This window comes from Telmatherina bonti (assembly GCF_933228915.1).
Source record: "Telmatherina bonti genome assembly, chromosome: 8".
NCBI lineage: Eukaryota > Metazoa > Chordata > Actinopteri > Atheriniformes > Telmatherinidae > Telmatherina > Telmatherina bonti.
The window spans coordinates 13169404-13187133 of record NC_136626.1 but is presented as its reverse complement, the minus strand read 5'-3'; the positions used below and the strand labels follow the sequence as shown (position 1 = coordinate 13187133).

The window sequence follows — 17730 nt, the reverse complement described above, 5'->3', positions numbered from 1 at the left end:
CACAGCATCCTTTTGTCCAGGCATTGGATGGTGCAGGATACTGAACGTTATTTTTCCCCTGTCAATGCATTCAGACCGTAAGAATAGTTGATTCAGAACCTGAAAAATTGTTCTTCACACATAACAGAGTGGTTTTTCTTTGCAGAACAAAGCAAAACCTAGAATTTTTTGTGAATAACCGACTTACGTCTTAATTAAACTTCTTTATTTATTTTATTTATTTTTTTAAAGAGACAATTTCGGCTGTCTGTGAGGAATTGAGGCCATCTAAAGTTATATTTAGTTGGACAGTAAAGTCCTCTCTCTCTCTCTCTCTCTCTCTCTCTCTCTCTCGCTCTACTTAGATTTTTATTAGATTGGGATACGTCTATCTTTTAGATACAGCATTTTTTCAATGGCAATCCCTGGACTAGCAAACTAAATAGGTAAATTTGTATAATCTTTTAAATGGACCTAAAACACTTACAGTGCAGAACACAGTTGCACTTATAGTTCTGGGGTTTCTTATTGCCATCTTGTGATCATAGCAGGTAACTACAACAACAATGTCTGACAAGTTTACAACATGTAAGAAACATGACTACTTCCGGCCACGAAACAACATTCCTGATTCCGATTTTTTTTTCTCTGTATATACAGTGTGATTTTATTTGGTTGTATTTATTGCTATCAGACATTTTGATATGCTGTAGTTTTCAAGTAAATTTGGAAAAGCTTTTAAAAATAAAGAAGAAGGGATTGTTTGCTAATTTGACTAAATTGATGGACAACACTACTGGACGTCTCTCTCTGAAATAAATTGTCTTCAAGAATATAGAAATGACTGTGCTTACAAGAATCGCCGTTCATTAAGAACTTGACTCTTGACCTGCCACTGCCGTTTATTGTGAATTTTGAGTCCGAAAAATAAAATAAAATAAAATATGTCTGTGAGGTGGATGATCGTATGGTTAATATTTTAACCATATAACTTCATTACCCATAATGCACATGGTTCTGGTTGTATCAGTTCCTGTCAGGAAGTTACCGGTTCAAAACAAATGTTAGCTCGACGTTTGGATATTTAGTATATTTCAGTGAGTATATCCAGTTTATAAATATCAAACGTGGTGACGCTATTGATATGTAAGTGTTATCTTTTTAAAGACCATAACAGCTTTAGATTTGTCATCTTGTATCGTTGATTTTGTGTTAATGCTAACAGCTAAAACTGCCACTTTGCTAAATCCAGCATCAGGCTTTAACCCCAAACCCCCTAAACCCTCAACCTCCTCAGCTTTTTCAGTCCCTTATGTTTGTTATCCTCTCGGAATCTCTGAGGGTTTTGGGAGACATTAGATGTCGTATTTTTCAAAGAAAAATCACCACAGACTGTTTTGTTTTATCCTTCCATCCTTTTTATTCACACGACACTAATTAAGTTCATTGTATTGTGCAACAAAGTTTTAAGTTTTGTATAAATCTAAAAGCAAAGATACCAGGTAGTTTATGAACATAGCTGTATTATTTATTTAAATTAAATTAAACCAGGAAATAATAAGATTAAAAATGTCTTTTCAAGCCTGTCTTGACCAAGATAGGCAGCAGCTGAGCTCAAAGTAATGAATACAACAAACCACGTGCAGTGAGACAGAATAATAAATCTAAGTATTGTAAAAATAAAAGCGTTATTAAAACAACAGAACCTGAAAAGATGTATCAACAGGCCCTTTTTTGATAGTCAGCTCTCAGAAACATCAGATTTTTTTTTATTTCAATTCCAAATATCATACATACAAATTCAAATACAGACACATAAGGGATGCGAGAGATGTACAAAGGGTAGTAAGAAATTAACAGAAAATAAGAATAAAGAATAAGTAACAGCAGATAACAAAAAAAAAAAAGCAAGGGGTTTTTATTTCGTATGTGAGTCTTCTGTCAGTGTATAGATTTTCACAGCATTCTTACCTTTCATTTAACTTGGAGAAGAAAAATACTGGTACAATTCTTTGTGAAAAGCAAATATTCTGGGAATGGACTTCATAAATCTGTTTTTATGTATGAAAAACTTTCCAAGTATTACAATGGAGTTGACCAGTATATTGTGAGCATTGTTTCTTAAAGTAAAACCATATAAAACATTATTTTTCTGAAGGTCAAGAACAGGCAGAAATTTAGAAAGCCAGTGGAATAAATCCTCCCAAAATACATTGAAGAAACACCAGAATTACCATTTTCATTATTAGCATCTTCAGTATCCATGGAGACACCAGAGCAAGGCCCAGCAGATGGAGAGGAACGTCCAGTGGAGCTGCGGCCACGAACTCGCTCCAACCCTGAAGGTGCTGAAGACCGTCGCAGCAGCACAGGCAGCCTCGGAGGCAACGGAAACCAAAGCATATCTCAGCCTGCCGTGGGAAGTCGTGTGGAGGGAGAGGGTGAAGCTTCAACCAGTGAGAGTCTCCCCAGCTCCACCACCAGTACTGTCTCAGCTGCTGCAGCTCAGACTGGAGCTCCTGCTGCTGCTGCAGGTGTGGCGGCTGCAGCCAGTGCCACAGTACAACTGTCTGCTGCTGCTGTGTCTACCAAAGAGAGGCCAAAGACCACACAGCAACAGCCAACACTCACAACGGCCGTCCCGCCACCAGCAGAATGCCAGCTCAGAGTACCACGGGTCAACTGCCCTGAGAAAGTGGTCGGTACACTTATACTTCAGACATAGACAGTATCATATTCATTCACTTCATTACTGTGTGCACTGTCTGGTGTTGTCTTCCTCATCACAGATTATCTGCTTGGACCTTTCTGAAGAAATGTCCTTGCCAAAGTTGGAGTCTTTCAATGGGTGGGTAGAAGCTTGCCAGTGACACTGGTTCAAATTCCTAACATTAGCCTGACCTGATTGTCTTTCTGTGTAGATCTAAAACAAATGCTCTGAACATATCCCAGAAGATGATTGAAATGTTTGTGAGAACAAAACACAAGATTGACAAACGGCATGAGTTTGCTCTGGTTGTCGTCAATGACGACGCCCTGTGGGTGAGTATGTATACCTCTAGTCAGTGACATCTTTAGTAACACTCTATTTGTTGTGCTTAGATATTTTTCTCTAATTCATTTTCTTTTTTTATCCAGTACAAAAACAATTCCAACCTAATTATTTTCTTGGTTGCATTTTTTTATGTTGTTTTCATGTTTTTTCCACTTTATTTTAGTTTTAATTACTTCTTGTTCGCTTCAGACTGATGTAAACCCATTTACCGTGCATGTCTTTGTCTCAGCTGTCAGGCTTCACATCTGATCCCAGGGAGCTGTGCAGCTGTTTGTATGATTTGGAAACCAACATGTGCGAGTCCTTCAGTATCCCTTTTTCTTAAAACCAACCTAAAATGACGTTTTCACATAAGTGTTCACTTCTAGATGTTTCCATTTAGCCTTAACTGCTGTTATAAGATCTGGAAGATCTTCTTAATGTCATGTAAGTACAGTTTAACTATGAAGCGTTTGGAAAAACTTGCCGCCTCGTGTGAAACGTAAGGAAATGATTATTTCAGATGTTTCAAGCTCTTCCTTCTTTCTGTGTTTTTGTAGTCGTCAGAAGATCGAGCTGCCGTTGATGGATAATGTTCAGATCATCCCCCCTCCATATGTGGTGCGGACTGTGCTGATCTACAGCCGTCATGCAGGACCGCTACAGTTTAACCCGTCTGAGGCTGTCAGCGTAAGTCCAAACACTGAGCGATGCCCCACATTGTTTGTATTTTAGGTCGTACCTTCCGTGCTCTGTGTTAGATTTTAACTTACCTGGATGAAGGCACTTCTTTTCCAGGGGGTTTGTATTTGCTTCATGTAGTACATTTAAGTCACAGTCTTCCTTTATCTTGTGTCTTGTTGCAGAAAATGCTGCAATCTCCTTATTTTTTCTTTGACGTGGTTTATTTGCACAACGGGGTCGATGAGCAGGGGGATGAAACCAGCTGGAGGGTGAGTACAGAAGCTGTTGATGATGATCGTTGTTTATTGTGAGCAGTAGTTCAATACGTTACTATAAGTTTAGCATTTATTATTATAAATAAGAGTTGTTTATTCATATAAAACAAATTCAGCTTCGATAGTTAATGCTGTATTTTGCAAAATCCCTTGAATTAATGCAGTTACACAATCTCAGTCTCACTTCTGCACTTCTAAATCACTGTGATGGTGAACAGTGGTAAAAATCTTAGAACTGCATCCCCGTCTAAATGTTCAATGACCTGATTATCTGATCATTTTCCTCCAGGACAACTACACTTCTTTCTGTAACCTGGACTCAAAGGGTATGTGCTATCGTTATGAGGTCTCCCTAAGCGGGCCTGCCATTGAACTGCACAACTGCATGGCCAAACTGCTGGCTCACCCTTTACAGAGACCTTTCCAGAGTCATGCATCTTACAGCCTGCTGGAAGGAGACGACCCGCAGGACGCCGAAGCTACAGTCTAAACAGAGTCACATCTAAACAGTTCTGGTTTTCTTTAGTTTTCTTCTCTTTTTTTTTTTTTAAAGCACACATTATTACCGTTTTGGATTCTCTGATATAATTCATGAGAATATTTGGATTCTAAAAGTATATGGAAGCTTTTGGTAAGTTCACACGAGTCACTGCTTGTTCTGAGCGGAAGATGTGAAATGGTTCCGCTGTTAACCGTAAAACGACTGGATCTGTCTTTGTAATGATGGACTGGATTTTTTTTAGAGCTGAGAAGAATGAAAATGACAGAGAATTTAAAAAAAAAAAAAAAAAAAGGATGTAGTTGTTAAACACGAAGCGTTGCCAAACTGACCCCCATGTTTGCTTTCTTTACCTTTTCATTGATCATCTTTCTAAAAAGGAAATCAAACCAATGATCCATGTAACATTTTTCTATATCAGGCTTTTAAAATAACTTTGATCACATTTGTAAAAATGCTTTTCATTCCTGTTGGGATCTTCCACCTTTGTTGCCTCGTTGTGTTTTTTTTGTTTATTTTCTTTTATAAAAGGTTGTCTTTATTAATTTGTTACTTCCACTTCAAGTCGCAGATGATGAAAGTATGCACAGCCGTGTGGATGGAGCGGGAATGAAGGTTTTTTTCCTTGTCAGCGATCACTAGTGGATTGATTGTTTGTGCTGCCAGTCTAACTGCACTTCAACTCATTGTACAGACGAGCTTTTTTTAAAGTTGTTTCTGGGAAATAAAAAGACATGTTTAATCATATTTGTCATGTTCTTATTCTGATGTGACAATTCTGTATTTTAACCACTTCTGTCAGGAGATGGCAGCAAATTCCCTCTTTAGGGAAATAAAACTGGATCCAAAGGCTTCGTACAGAAGCTGCTGTTACGTACGCAGTGGTTTTTAACAATACTAAATAAAAAAAGTTAAGATTTTACCAAATTTATCAGCTTTAGTTCTGATATGAAGTAGTTATTTACTTATGTAGTTAAACTGTTAAATGACCTACTTTCTGCTTGAATTGTCCTGTCAGTCTGCTGGCATGTTAAACATGATTAAGCAGTTGTCACATTAAATATTGTAAATGACATTTCTTATCCAGCTACTGCATGATATGACTTGAGTGATAAGGATATATCTTCCTGTCTGGGTGCTTATCGTTAGAGGTGTCAGTCTTCAGTCGTCTAGTTTCCTGCTTTTGTCCAGAATCTAACTTCTCCGTCCCGACTCCTCATTTCTGCCACTCTGATGCATCCTTATGAATTTGTACTTTTCCAATAAAGGCAGATTGTCAGGGAGACAATGGGGAGCAGGAAAACCTCAGGCCCAGTGGACCTTTACCCTTTCACACCCTTCCCCAGCAGACCCAACCATTCCGTACGTCATCAGGGTTGATAACAGTGGAGGGGGGGACCTGGAGCTCCTGCACTGCAGGGAGGATTTGTTATTCCCTCATCCCTAAAGAATGACAGGTCCCTATTGTTTTCCTTCTCTCTGTCCTCCACTGCCATGACTCCTTTCCGTCTTTGCTTAGAACAGGATATGCTGGAAATTTTTCTGTATTTGGTTTGGTATTTTTTGCTTTACTCCTTAATGTGTTAAACATTGTTTATCCACCACCTGGGAATTGGCACCAAGAATTATGTAGTTGCTATATTTAAAGATGGTGCTGATGCTAATGTTTCCTGTTTAAAGGTGGCGTATGTAAGATTTTCAATATTTTCAAAATAAATTAACAAATAAAATAGCTACAATCATAATTAGATAGTTTTTTGAACATGTAGGTTCCAGTCTGTTCATATTTGATGCGTTATTAAATTACAATTTTAATTAATGACAAATGACAAAAAGCACTTTTTTTTTTTTTTTACTGGTAGGCAAACATTTAAGAAGGGTCTTTGTCATTAATTAAACTTGTAATTTAATAACACATCAAATATGGACAGACTGGAATCTACATGCTTAAGAAAAACTAATTATGATTGCAGTTATTTTTTTAGTTAATTTATTTTGAAAATATTGAAACTCTTACATACTCCACCTTTAATGTAGCTCATCCACATAGTGGAAAGTCACCAAATGCATTTACCCACAAACTGTGTTTTAATTATTCCTGTTAATGTTTTATTTACAATAATCAAAGGAAGTATGTTGCGTTATTAAAGACAAAGTTACATAAAAGCACAGATGGATTAAAATGTTTTTCTCCATCATGACCTGCTGACCAACAGCTGCTTTTACGGTAGACAACCACCTGGCTTTGATTCTGAGAAAGGATTTTAAAATGACACCCTGCTCAAGATTCATCAAAAGTTACCATTACTCACTACAGCTGTTAGAGCTTAATGCATCATATACAACAAAACTGCAGTCATATATACTAAATATACATAATATACTAAATATATATATATATATATATATATATATATATATATATATATATATATATATATATATATATATATATATATATATATATATATATATATATGTATATATATATAACAACCTTCTCTTTTTGGTACAAAATGTTAAAGATTTGAGAGCAGAAGTGCAGTTAAAGGCTGTGCTGTGACAGAGGTCAGTCAGAGAAGAGAGGGGAGGAGAGGGGAGGAGAGGGGAGGGCCAGGATGGACTGGAAGTCTGCCTACAGCAGCCTTTATAAACAAGACCCCTTCACACACCTTAGGGTTGTTGTTTACGTGATATATTTGTGCTATTTCTGCCTGAATATTTCTGTAACCTGACAGCAGTGCAGAGACGTAAAAAGTAAGAAATAAACATCTCACTAGAACTTCAGCATCTTCAGTCTTACCTCAGCTGTCATCACCGGAGAGCATCTCCTGCACAGAGAAGATCATATCCAAGTGGAGTCCTTGAGCAGTTTTGTGGCCAAATTGTTCCTGATAAGATCTGAAACCAGCTGCAACAATTTCGCCTCCAACAGCAATGTACAGCTCCAGCTACTCCCGGGCTAAGTTCGGCCTGGAAGCAAGGGAGCCGCTGCATAAACCCAAAGGAAAGAGCTGCGGGTACTACATGAGGATCATCTTCTTCTTTTCTTCTCTCATCCAGTCGCTCATCATTATCAGCCTGGTTCTTTTCCTCATCTATGGACAGCCAGAAAAGTCTGCAGAGGAGAAGAGGGTCAAGGTAAGTGATGGCTTCTTCAGGAGCCTTTTTATTTAGTCACACATTAATGAAGCTCATGAATGGATTTTTTAAAAGATGTCTGATCTGAGGAGGTGTCATTACTTTAAAAATGGATTTCTACGACCATTAAAAGTACGTTAAAAACACCTTTTTCAACAGGACATATTTTCAAGAAGAACTGGAGCTCATTCATCTTTTTATCTGCCAATATTTTATAATTGAGACTTTTTTTTTTAAACTTACTGATGTGGAGAGCTTTTATTTGTTACTGTCATGTTATCATGAAAACTCTTTATTTTAGAGGTGTGACACACAGTGATGCTGATGATGCTTTATTGTATTGTTGCTCTGAAGGACCTGGAGGTGGGCTTCAACAGGCTGAGTGACAACAACATCAAGCTGAGGAAGGAGAAAAGCGAGCAGGGGGCTCAGCTGGCGGCTCGCACAGCTGAGAAAGCAGCTCTAGAGAAACAAATGGCAAAGCTCAAGAACGACAGCAGCAACGCAGAACAGGACCTGAAGAAAAAAATTGTGAGTATTAATGATGTGTAAGGAAAAAAAAAAAAAGCCTCTTTTTGCTTTAGAATTGGTAAAAAGTGTAATTCTAAAACAAAGATGTGGAAAAACTATATTTAAACTCCAGAGAAGTGACATGCATTTGATTCCACGGGCATTTTTCTAGTTTCTCTATTAAATAAATTGGCAACAAGATAAAAATCCATAAATTACTTGTTTTGTTTGTGTGTGTGTGTGATTTATAGGATATCTGTGAAAAAACAAAAGCTACTCTAACGGCGAGCATGATGGCACGACGTACCTCCCCTCCAGCTCAGCCCCCCCCTGTACTTACTTCTAGCAGTAAGTACTACAGACACATGCCACAGATGAGCTGATCACTGAACTATTGTTTGCACCAGACTCTTAACCTTGACAATATCTGATGTATGTTTTAAAAATGTATTATGTTGTGTCACAACATGCAATCTTTGAGGCCCAAGTACAGAGAATTAGTTCTGCTTTAGCTTTATTCAAGACCAATAAATCTTGTGCTTTGTCTGGTAATAAAATTATTACCTGACATATTAATCAGGAACTATCACAATGAGTAGCCCAGTACACAACTTGCTTTAAGAAAGTTGCATTTAGCAGAGAATGCTACTGGAGTTAATTGTAGAAATGCTGCTTTTGGTTTCTCTGTGACACTGAGCGGCTTTTTGGATTGTCCAGGTGAAGTAAAGAATCTGCAGTTGGCCAACTCTCAGCAGAAAGCGCTGTTAGAGCTGATTAATTCAAACTTCAGTCAGATGGTTCAGTATCTGAGCCAGGAGAGAGACAACGCCCTCAAAGATCGAGACCTACACCTTGGGGATGCCATTAAGCTGCGCAGAGATAACACCCTTTTGAACGAGCAACTTATCTCTTACACCAGGTGCTGACTTGATTTTCAAAGTGTGTTTGTTACGGAATATTTAAAAAAAAAACTGTGTTGAAAATTTTTGGTTTGTTTTCTTAAAAAAAAATAAATTTTCAAACCAGGAAGTGCAAAGAGGACTTTGCACATTCTTTGGACGGGATCCAGACGGTGACCAAGGATTTCCTGGACCGGATCAACAACCTGTTTCCCCACCAGATGACCTTCCACCTTACCTGTGGCAGCCAGATGGAGCGAATGGAGAAGATAAGAACCAGCTGCACGAATCTGTCCAGAGATGTGGAGAACAAGTTCCAGCTGTATCTGGACAACGTGGGCGGGAAGGTGTGTGCATGCAACATGTCAGAGCAACATGAAATCTCCTTCCTGGAGTCAACAAACCTTTAACGAAGTTGCATACTGGTTTTTATCCTCCAGAGCTAAAACAAAACTACTCCTTAATGTAGCCACAGGAAAAACTTGCATGCTTCTGACTGACGAAGCATTTTATCATGTTTTTGTAAATTTACAATCTTTATCCAAAAGGCACATTGTGTCAGAATGAAATAAAACTTAAAATCAATCAGTTTTCAGAATGGTTGAAGTAGAAATCAGCATAAAGGGAAAATGTTGAAGCTTTATGTGTCTGTTTATTAACCATCATGGTTTCTGTGAGGTTTTTCAGTTCAGAGTTAACCCTCCTTCTATCCTCCGTAACATTTAGCTTGAAGGAACTGGAATATTCCATAGAACAAGCTCAATGGGAAGCCAGTTTCTCCAGGGAGGAAGTTTACTCACAACCTCGTTTCTGATAAAACTAGCTAAAGAGACAGATGCCCTTTGAGGCGAACTGAGGGTCAAAGCAGACATGATTTGTGTGGCTTTGCTGAAACAGCAGCACAATGCAGAACAGCAAGACAAATGTCCCCGGCAAGTACCTAATTTTGCTCTTAAAAACAATATTTCATTCAGGAGTAAAGCTCACTAAGAGGTCAAAAACAATCATTTTTTTTATGGCTGGACTTTCTCTGCACAGTTGGTCTTATTGGAGCAGAAGCCACTGGTCCTTCACCTACCAGACGGTTTGAGTCGTGAACATTCAGGATGGAGTTACGTTTTTCCCTCCAGTCCAACCAAACTGTTTTACTCTTTCTCATTAAGGCTCAGATTTAATGGGTTGGTGTGTGCAAACTGTTGACCAGTGCGGTATCTGGAAACAGCCTCTATCACAACAAATAAGAAAATCTGAGCTTTGCAACACATTACTCAAATAGTGTCATCGTGTTTACATGACCAGTAGTGAAGGTGGATTATGAGTCCACTTTTAGTTTTCCATGAAACTTTAAGACTTGGTCATTTCAGAAAAATAAAGTGATGTTGGTTTTTAAACATAATCCCAGTGATACCTGATGCCTGGTATCACATGGCATAACATAAAGCCACAAGTCCCCGCTATGAAGCTAACCTAAAATTAACCAGTGTAGACCATACCATAGGGATTGGTAGCACACTCATGTTATTCTCTTTAGAGAGAGGGAGAGATGCAGGTGATCAAGCCCATGATATTTAAAGAACTAAAAATGTACTTTACAAGGTCATTACAAGTCATGGCATCATGTTCACCATTTCTGAAAACAATAATAATTTCCATCTTCCAGGTGTCTGAGATTCAAGCCTTGTCAAGTCAGCTGGAGGTGCTGAACAGGCATTTGACCACCGATCTGCAGCAGTGCAAAGATGATAACAAAGAGCTGATCTCCAAGACTGCCAAGGACTTACAGCTCAAGCAAAAGGCTCATGATGACCAGGTAGGCAATGTTTCAGCGCAGGGATACATGTGGCAGGAAGGTTTATGAAACAAGCTGTCGTCCTCAGGGTGTAGGTACAAAGCTGTGAAAATATTTTATGAATAGTTTTGCTTTAAAAATAATGTACGTTTTTTTCAGGTGGAGAATTTGCTGATCGAGCAGAACCGACTGAGAGAGCAGAAGAGACTCTTGGAGGAGAGAATTGCCCTGAGAGAGAAGGAGGTAAAACAAGTTCAGAAACACTTTCCTAGACTCTGTACAGATCTATAAAACAGCTATTAACCTCTGTGCACAAGGATTAGGGAAGATTGTTGAGTGATTGAGAGGAATCAATTTAGCAACGCCCCCTAAAACAAATAACAGAATCTTCCCAGTAGTGCTGTAGTTCAGGAGCTGTGTGTGGATTTGGCAGGAAAGTGAGGGCTGCAGCCCCAGGAAGGATGGAAAAGCAAGATAACAGAGGAAAATAATTTTCAGGGAGTCATAAGTTCACAAAACAACTTTTCACTCTCCACAGTGAAGGTTCCCGTGCACCCATGCGCAGTTAGAAAAAGTCCAGTGTAAATGGCTGATGAGAGTAAAGTCATTTTGCTTGTTTTGCAGGCTGATGCTTCTAAAACCAGCACCCAGCGGGCAGCTTCTCAGCAGGGCAGATAGACTGCAGCTAACTGGCCTAACAGTGAAACACCTGCAGTCAGCAAGGCCTCAACGGTAAGCTACCTCATCACAAACTCATCTGACTACTGTTTATCATCAGCATTTCCACTGTCATGGTTATAGTTTGTATTTAATGTTCAGATCAAGACCTAAATTTAGCCAGTCCACTGTCCACTTACACCGTCCTTTAGGTGTGTGTTTGGGGTCCTGTGAGACTCAGAGCACGGTGAATGAAGACTAATGTCACTATTACTAAATGCTGATGACGCTGCTTTGGAGTCGCTCATCTCAACTGTTTTGTCCAGATTGGAAAAGCAAATTTTAAATTTCGTTGTGATTATGATTAGTGCAAACATTAAGACAATAAATCTGGATGGAAACCTGAATACATGCACAATGTTTCTCCATAACAAATACCGATTAGATCACCCAACACTTGTAGAAATATTTATTCCTGAAGCGGTGTGGGTTTTGTTCCTTCCTTACATCGCTAAAAATAGCACAAACCAAACAGTCTTTTCTGTAATAAACTCAAAACTATCAAAGCATTCATTCCAGTAACTTTTGCAGAACAGTTATGTAATAATAGTTAATGTTTTGTCTTCCAGGTGAGTCAAAATGAACCATCCACCGACATGTCTGCAAGTGTCAAACTGGACGGGAACCAGCACCAGCAACAATGTGAACAGCCTTTCCCCCCCCCCCCAAGCATGTATATAATCATATGACACACTGATCTGTACATACTTTCCTGCCACATTATTGATGTGAGCTGCTTGTTGTTAAACTTGTTACTAATAATTCATTTGTGTTGCATTTGTAAAAATATAAGAGACACTGATGTAAATATTTTCTCTCTTGTATCACTTACTGTGTGTTTTTAAAAAAAATAAATAATAGAACAAACTAAAAATGGATTCGCTTTCTAAAAATATCATCCTTAGTCCCTTTTGTCTTGCTGGCAGTAAAAACTGAACAAAGACTCAGACAGGGATTCAGGCTGCAGCTGCTCACTTGTCCGCTATAAATTACTCTTAGTAAGTTTCCTGGTGATTCACATGGATTTTTAATACAGACTGTTCAACAATACACACATCCGGGATGCACATAAACACATCTGCAGTCATCGGCTGAGTCTAGAAATGTCAGGTCAGAAACACGAAGGAAAAAAGGATTTAGACTAAAAACTGCAGCTTTTACTGTGGGACTGTTAACTGCCTTTTTAATGGCATATTTTACAACTATACTAGCTATTATATGAAGTGTTCTCAGGCTTTACTACTTCCTTTTCCTTTTAGAAGCAGAGGCAAAAAGCACATATAGTTATGTAGCTGGAAACAGCTGCTGTCTTCTTTTATGGTTATTATGGGCCCAGTTTGGTACAGAAGAAACAGAAGAGTTAAAACACTTCATATACGAGAGGAAACGTTACGCAGCATGTTCCAGATGTGTCGCTTCTTTCATCTGAAATGGTTTTAACCAAAAGATTTCCTCATTATTACTGCTTGTGTAAATGATGTAAACTTAATAAGAGAATGTAATATCCATACATACCACATTGTTGTAAGATATTGATATTATACAGTTTTAACTGCTGAATTTATCTGTGATATGGATTCTTATGAAATTTTTCTTCTTTAAATAAAACATTTTTCTTTCTTTTTTCTTTATGAAGATGAATTGTCTGTACACACAATTTATCATTTCTAGTTTCAGCACAAAGAGAATTTTCTGTTTGGTTTCTGAAAATAAGTACGGCATGAGCAGTGGAAATATAATTGTATCTTTACATTTTTTGTGGACATTTTTAGACTTTTTTTTGTTTGTTTGTCTGTTTGTTTTGAACTAAAAGATAGTTTGATTCTTTAAAGGAAGGGCAAGAGATGTTTTCCAGAAGTATTTTTTACTATATTGTTTAAAATCCCCTTCCCACCCTGAAGGGCTGCAGCCAAACATCCATTTTCTTGACCACTTTAGGGTTGTGGGAAACTGGAGCCCATCCCAGTAATTATTGGGCGAGAGGCAGGCAGCAAGTTAATAAAATGTTCTGACACAGAAATAAACATATTTATTCACCTGTGGAAAGGACAGGACTGAGAAAAAAAGCACCATCTAGTCATTTTAACCGAGCTGTGCAGCTTGCTCAAACTGCTTTCCAAGATTTCCTTCCCTACCTTTAAGAAAGACAGATCCATCTATTCACTCTTCATTTCTGCTCATTCCACTGCAGGAGAACAGGAGCCAGTGTCTGGAGCCTGGACAGGACACCACATAAACAATCCCTCGTGCTCTCATTCATGTCTAGGGAGAGTTTGGAAAGACCAGGCAACCTAACATGCATGTTTTTGGTCTGTTGGAGGAAGCTGGAGAGATATGGGATTAGAATCCTGCCATGTGAAAACAAAAGAAAATGTTTAGAAAACTTGGAAGTCAGAGTTTAAAAACTAAAAACTCTGAAAACATGAGGGTGAAAACAGCTCAACTTGTAGTCAATGGGAAGTTTGACATTTTGCAAAAACAACAAAATTTTTTTTTTAAAACTCATCATTCAAGGTTTAAAAACTATTTTGCAAACATGCACAGCAGTTTTCAGATCTCATATTACTCAGATCTCATTTTAAAAGGTTTCAAAAGGTTTTTGCAAACTAATGTGGTGGGACAACAACGTTACCCTAACTCTGAAAATGTCAGAAACAGCAAGGGTGCAACACGAGGTGTGAATCTCTGAAAATGTGAGGCTGAAACTCTATGCATGTTGCACAAAATAAAAATTCAAGAACAAAAGTATGCTTGCAGAGATTCAAACTTTTATTCAGACAAAACTTATTTTCTACGGAAGCGTATTGCGTTCACAAAAAAAAAAAAAAAGCTCTGTTTTTCTGAAATAATGACAGATAATTTAAAAAATTATAAACGCCATTGTATTTTCCATATTTGTATTTTTTAAGTCCGTCAGCATTATTAACAGACTTGATCCAAAGAAGGTCTAACTTGTCTCTTGTTTAGTTTAATTCCCTTTTTACTTTGCTTTGGGATTGCGACATTGGGAAACACTTCAGTGTCTAAGTTACGTTGATGATATCGTTGCTCGTTTGTCATTTTACAAAGACACCTTCGGACTTTGCGATTGTTCAGACGTAAAACCGCATCTGATATTCTGGACGTGGCCACATTTCTTCAAGATCAGTTAAATACTTTGCTCCACGGATATAAATTGATGCATACAAAATGTATAGTCTACGTTCATTCAGAAAAACAGAGCTTTTTTTGTTTTCTCTCCAAGTGAATGCAATACGCAATATGTCATTTTCAGATATGCAAAGCTTCCTTTAAGGTTTATAATTATCAAACACTGACTTTTTCTTTTGGTTTCAGATTATGGCAGGGTTCTAACCCCATAGAGAGAATCCATGCATACACAGGGAGAACATGCAGACTCGACACATGGAGGCCTCAGCTGAGGTTCCAACCAGAACTTTCCTGCTGCAAGTTGACAATGTAAGAAATGTTAATATAACCATGAAGTGATAACATGTCAACAGCTTTACTATGCTTTACTTTTACTATTAATGCTTATTAATGCTTACCGCAAAAAAACTCCAATTTATATCTAAACAAATGTGCAATGTGGCCACAATCTCCCTTTTTTGTGTGTGGTTAAATGAATGAATGAATCAGAGCTTAAATCTGTTCCTCTGAACATCTTGAGGTCACCCTGAAGCTGACATGTGACCTTGCAGATATAAAAATTCATCCTTTTTATTTAATTTGGTTAGATATCGGTTCTTGTTTTATAATTACAGGATGAATTCCTGACTTTTGGGCAAAAAGCTGTCAGTTACCTTTTATTCAGCATGATACCTTTCACCAAATCCCCTTAAAGGACTTCCTAAAACACTGAGCTCATGTGAACTGGTGGAACTGGTGGAGATCCCAACACACATCATGCCTCTTGCCATGAGAGAGACCAAGTCTTTTCCTTCATTTATAATAAAGCACCCAAGAATAACCTCACGGCTCATTATGCTGATTGATGTGAGTGTGACGGGTGGGTCTGTCTGTCCGCTGTCAGCAGGAAATCCTTTGTTTAATGTGAAGTGTTTTCGATTCTACGTATAGTCCCAGACACTCTCACACTCACAAAGTCACATGAATAAAGGGTGGACCGGCTTGGACGCAGCGATGTAAATCACATATCCCAGGACAGCCACTAATCAAAACCACTGGAAGATGACAGATCCCAGTTCAGTCATGAGTAAAGCTAAACTGTGATCTAAACGTTTGTCTAAATTACATAAAGAGTGAAGTGAAGGATAAGCTTTGTGGGAGATTGAGATGATTCATGTTCAATTTACCAAACATAAAAAAATAATTTAAAAAAACAAATAAATAAATAGATAAATAAATGTGATTTGTAAATAATTAAATGGAAATGTTCTATCAGTTGAATCATTAGTCCAGCCAGTGATGTTGGAAAGTCAAACAATCCACTGCTTTCCTCCAGACCACACACAAGAAACAGACTCAGCAGCTATCAGATGTGAAGGTAATTAAAGTATTTTAAGATGAGATATTGCAAATGGTTTTAAAGCGCTCCACAACATAGCTGGTTCAACATTTTCTAAAAGTTCTCTCACAAAATACTGAATCAGTGGGAGTCTTTCAGGAGGGAGAGCGAGAGGGAAAACCTTTTAATTTAATGTTAATAAAGTCAAAAGCATATTTATCTACTCTGCTTTCTAAATAACTCGTCATTCCAGCTTCTCTGGCCCCGAAAAGAGCAAAAAGCCGAGTAAATGCCACAGCAGCAATTAAATGAACAAGTCACACCAGGTTTATCCAACAATTTTCACCATTTCTACAGTTTTGAAACAGAACATGGGTTTGTTTACACTAGTGCTAGTGGTTCCAATAAAAACACTTTGCAAATGTGTTAAATATTAATTTGTGGACAAAACGTACTCACATTGACAGTTTGCTGTTTACCACTAAAGTGGTTTATCCTGCAGCCATTTCAGTTTAACGACCAGCTACGTTTAGTAGTCAGCAGAACAGGAATTAAACTAATAATGATGCTTGCACAAAAACTGTGTAATAAACAGGAACAATTCAGTTTTGGGTTTAGTAGTGGTTCCCAATGGTATGAGGGTATAAGGTGGAATAAAGTGAATGTATCACAGACAGCAAATCCATCAGATATCCAATGGTGGAATAAATCAAATGTTGTGATTAAAAAATCTGCACGATTCCTCAGATGTGGCTGCAACCAAAAGTGCATAAATACTGTATATGACGAATAAGCAGCTCGTAACAAACCATGCCATTCAGTGAAGTTCAGCATGGATGAAAACATTTACATTTCTTAAAGAAAAGGTTAATTTGGACACTAATATACAAAACCTGGGTCCTGTAAAAGCAGATTCATTTCCACAGCTGCAGTAACTGGTTTTGCTACTTCAAAGAGAAAACTCCAAATTTCACCACCACAAATCTGCATGACAGCAAGTCGTCCTGTTAGCCTAAACTTCCACCCTGGTGTTGTTAATCATGCAGAACATCAAAGAGGACGAGAGGGCTGACAGAACAAAGCGGAAAGAGGAAAAGTCGTAGTCCAGCCTGAGAGAGGAGAGTCATACAGAAGCAATGACAGCAGTGACGCTGGACCGCAGCAAGGCAAATGTCGTCAGAGACTGGGAGAAAAGAAACGAACTGGGGAAGAAGGGTGAGGAGTTCAACAAGGAAACATAAATATTTGATCAAGGCCAGATTGACAAGCAAACAAAGGGCACGGACAGCATCGCCCCCAACGTCCCTTTCCCACACATAGGAGCAGGGTCACCGACCAATACTTGTCTGAATATTATTTTATAGTAGGATTGGGACTGGAAATGATACAATGGAGAAAAACATACCTGCATGTGCTCTGGATTCTCTAAAAGACACGTTTACATACACGCTTAATGCTGCAATGAACAAAAGTTGGATTTCACATCAGAATGACATAAAATGCAGAAAGTATGTGTTAGAATTACTGTGCATCTATTCACTTACAGAGGTCTCATTAAAGATCCAATCTGTGACTACAGGAACCAGCTTTTGCCTATTTAATCCTATTATTACATCATTTAATAAAACATTTTTAGAATTCTTTCTAATTAAAAACATGCAATAACCTCATCTATAGCAGCAGCATGACTTGCATGAAGAGGTTCAGGCACCGGTTTGAAACATGTTTCAGGAAA

The 17730-nt window shown here is 38.1% G+C and overlaps 2 protein-coding genes across 2 annotated transcripts; both read left to right on the top strand.

Annotated features, from left to right (window-relative positions):
- The first annotated feature begins 1024 nt into the window (after window positions 1-1024).
- Window positions 1025-5073, top strand: babam1 (BRISC and BRCA1 A complex member 1). The gene is made up of 9 exons (XM_079244461.1): window positions 1025-1076; window positions 2229-2677; window positions 2769-2827; window positions 2901-3021; window positions 3264-3342; window positions 3436-3460; window positions 3574-3703; window positions 3880-3966; window positions 4262-5073. The coding sequence occupies exons 2-9, from the start codon at window positions 2243-2245 to the stop codon at window positions 4460-4462; spliced, it is 1137 nt and encodes a 378-aa protein (XP_079100587.1). The 5' UTR covers window positions 1025-1076; window positions 2229-2242; the 3' UTR covers window positions 4463-5073.
- Window positions 5074-7258: 2185 nt separating this feature from the next.
- plvapb (plasmalemma vesicle associated protein b) lies at window positions 7259-12219 on the top strand. Its single transcript, XM_079244889.1, has 9 exons — window positions 7259-7612; window positions 7967-8143; window positions 8374-8470; window positions 8840-9041; window positions 9149-9368; window positions 10682-10831; window positions 10970-11053; window positions 11435-11542; window positions 12097-12219. Exons 1-8 carry the CDS (start codon window positions 7409-7411, stop codon window positions 11486-11488), a joined length of 1188 nt encoding a protein of 395 aa, XP_079101015.1. The 5' UTR covers window positions 7259-7408; the 3' UTR covers window positions 11489-11542; window positions 12097-12219.
- Window positions 12220-17730: the final 5511 nt, after the last annotated feature.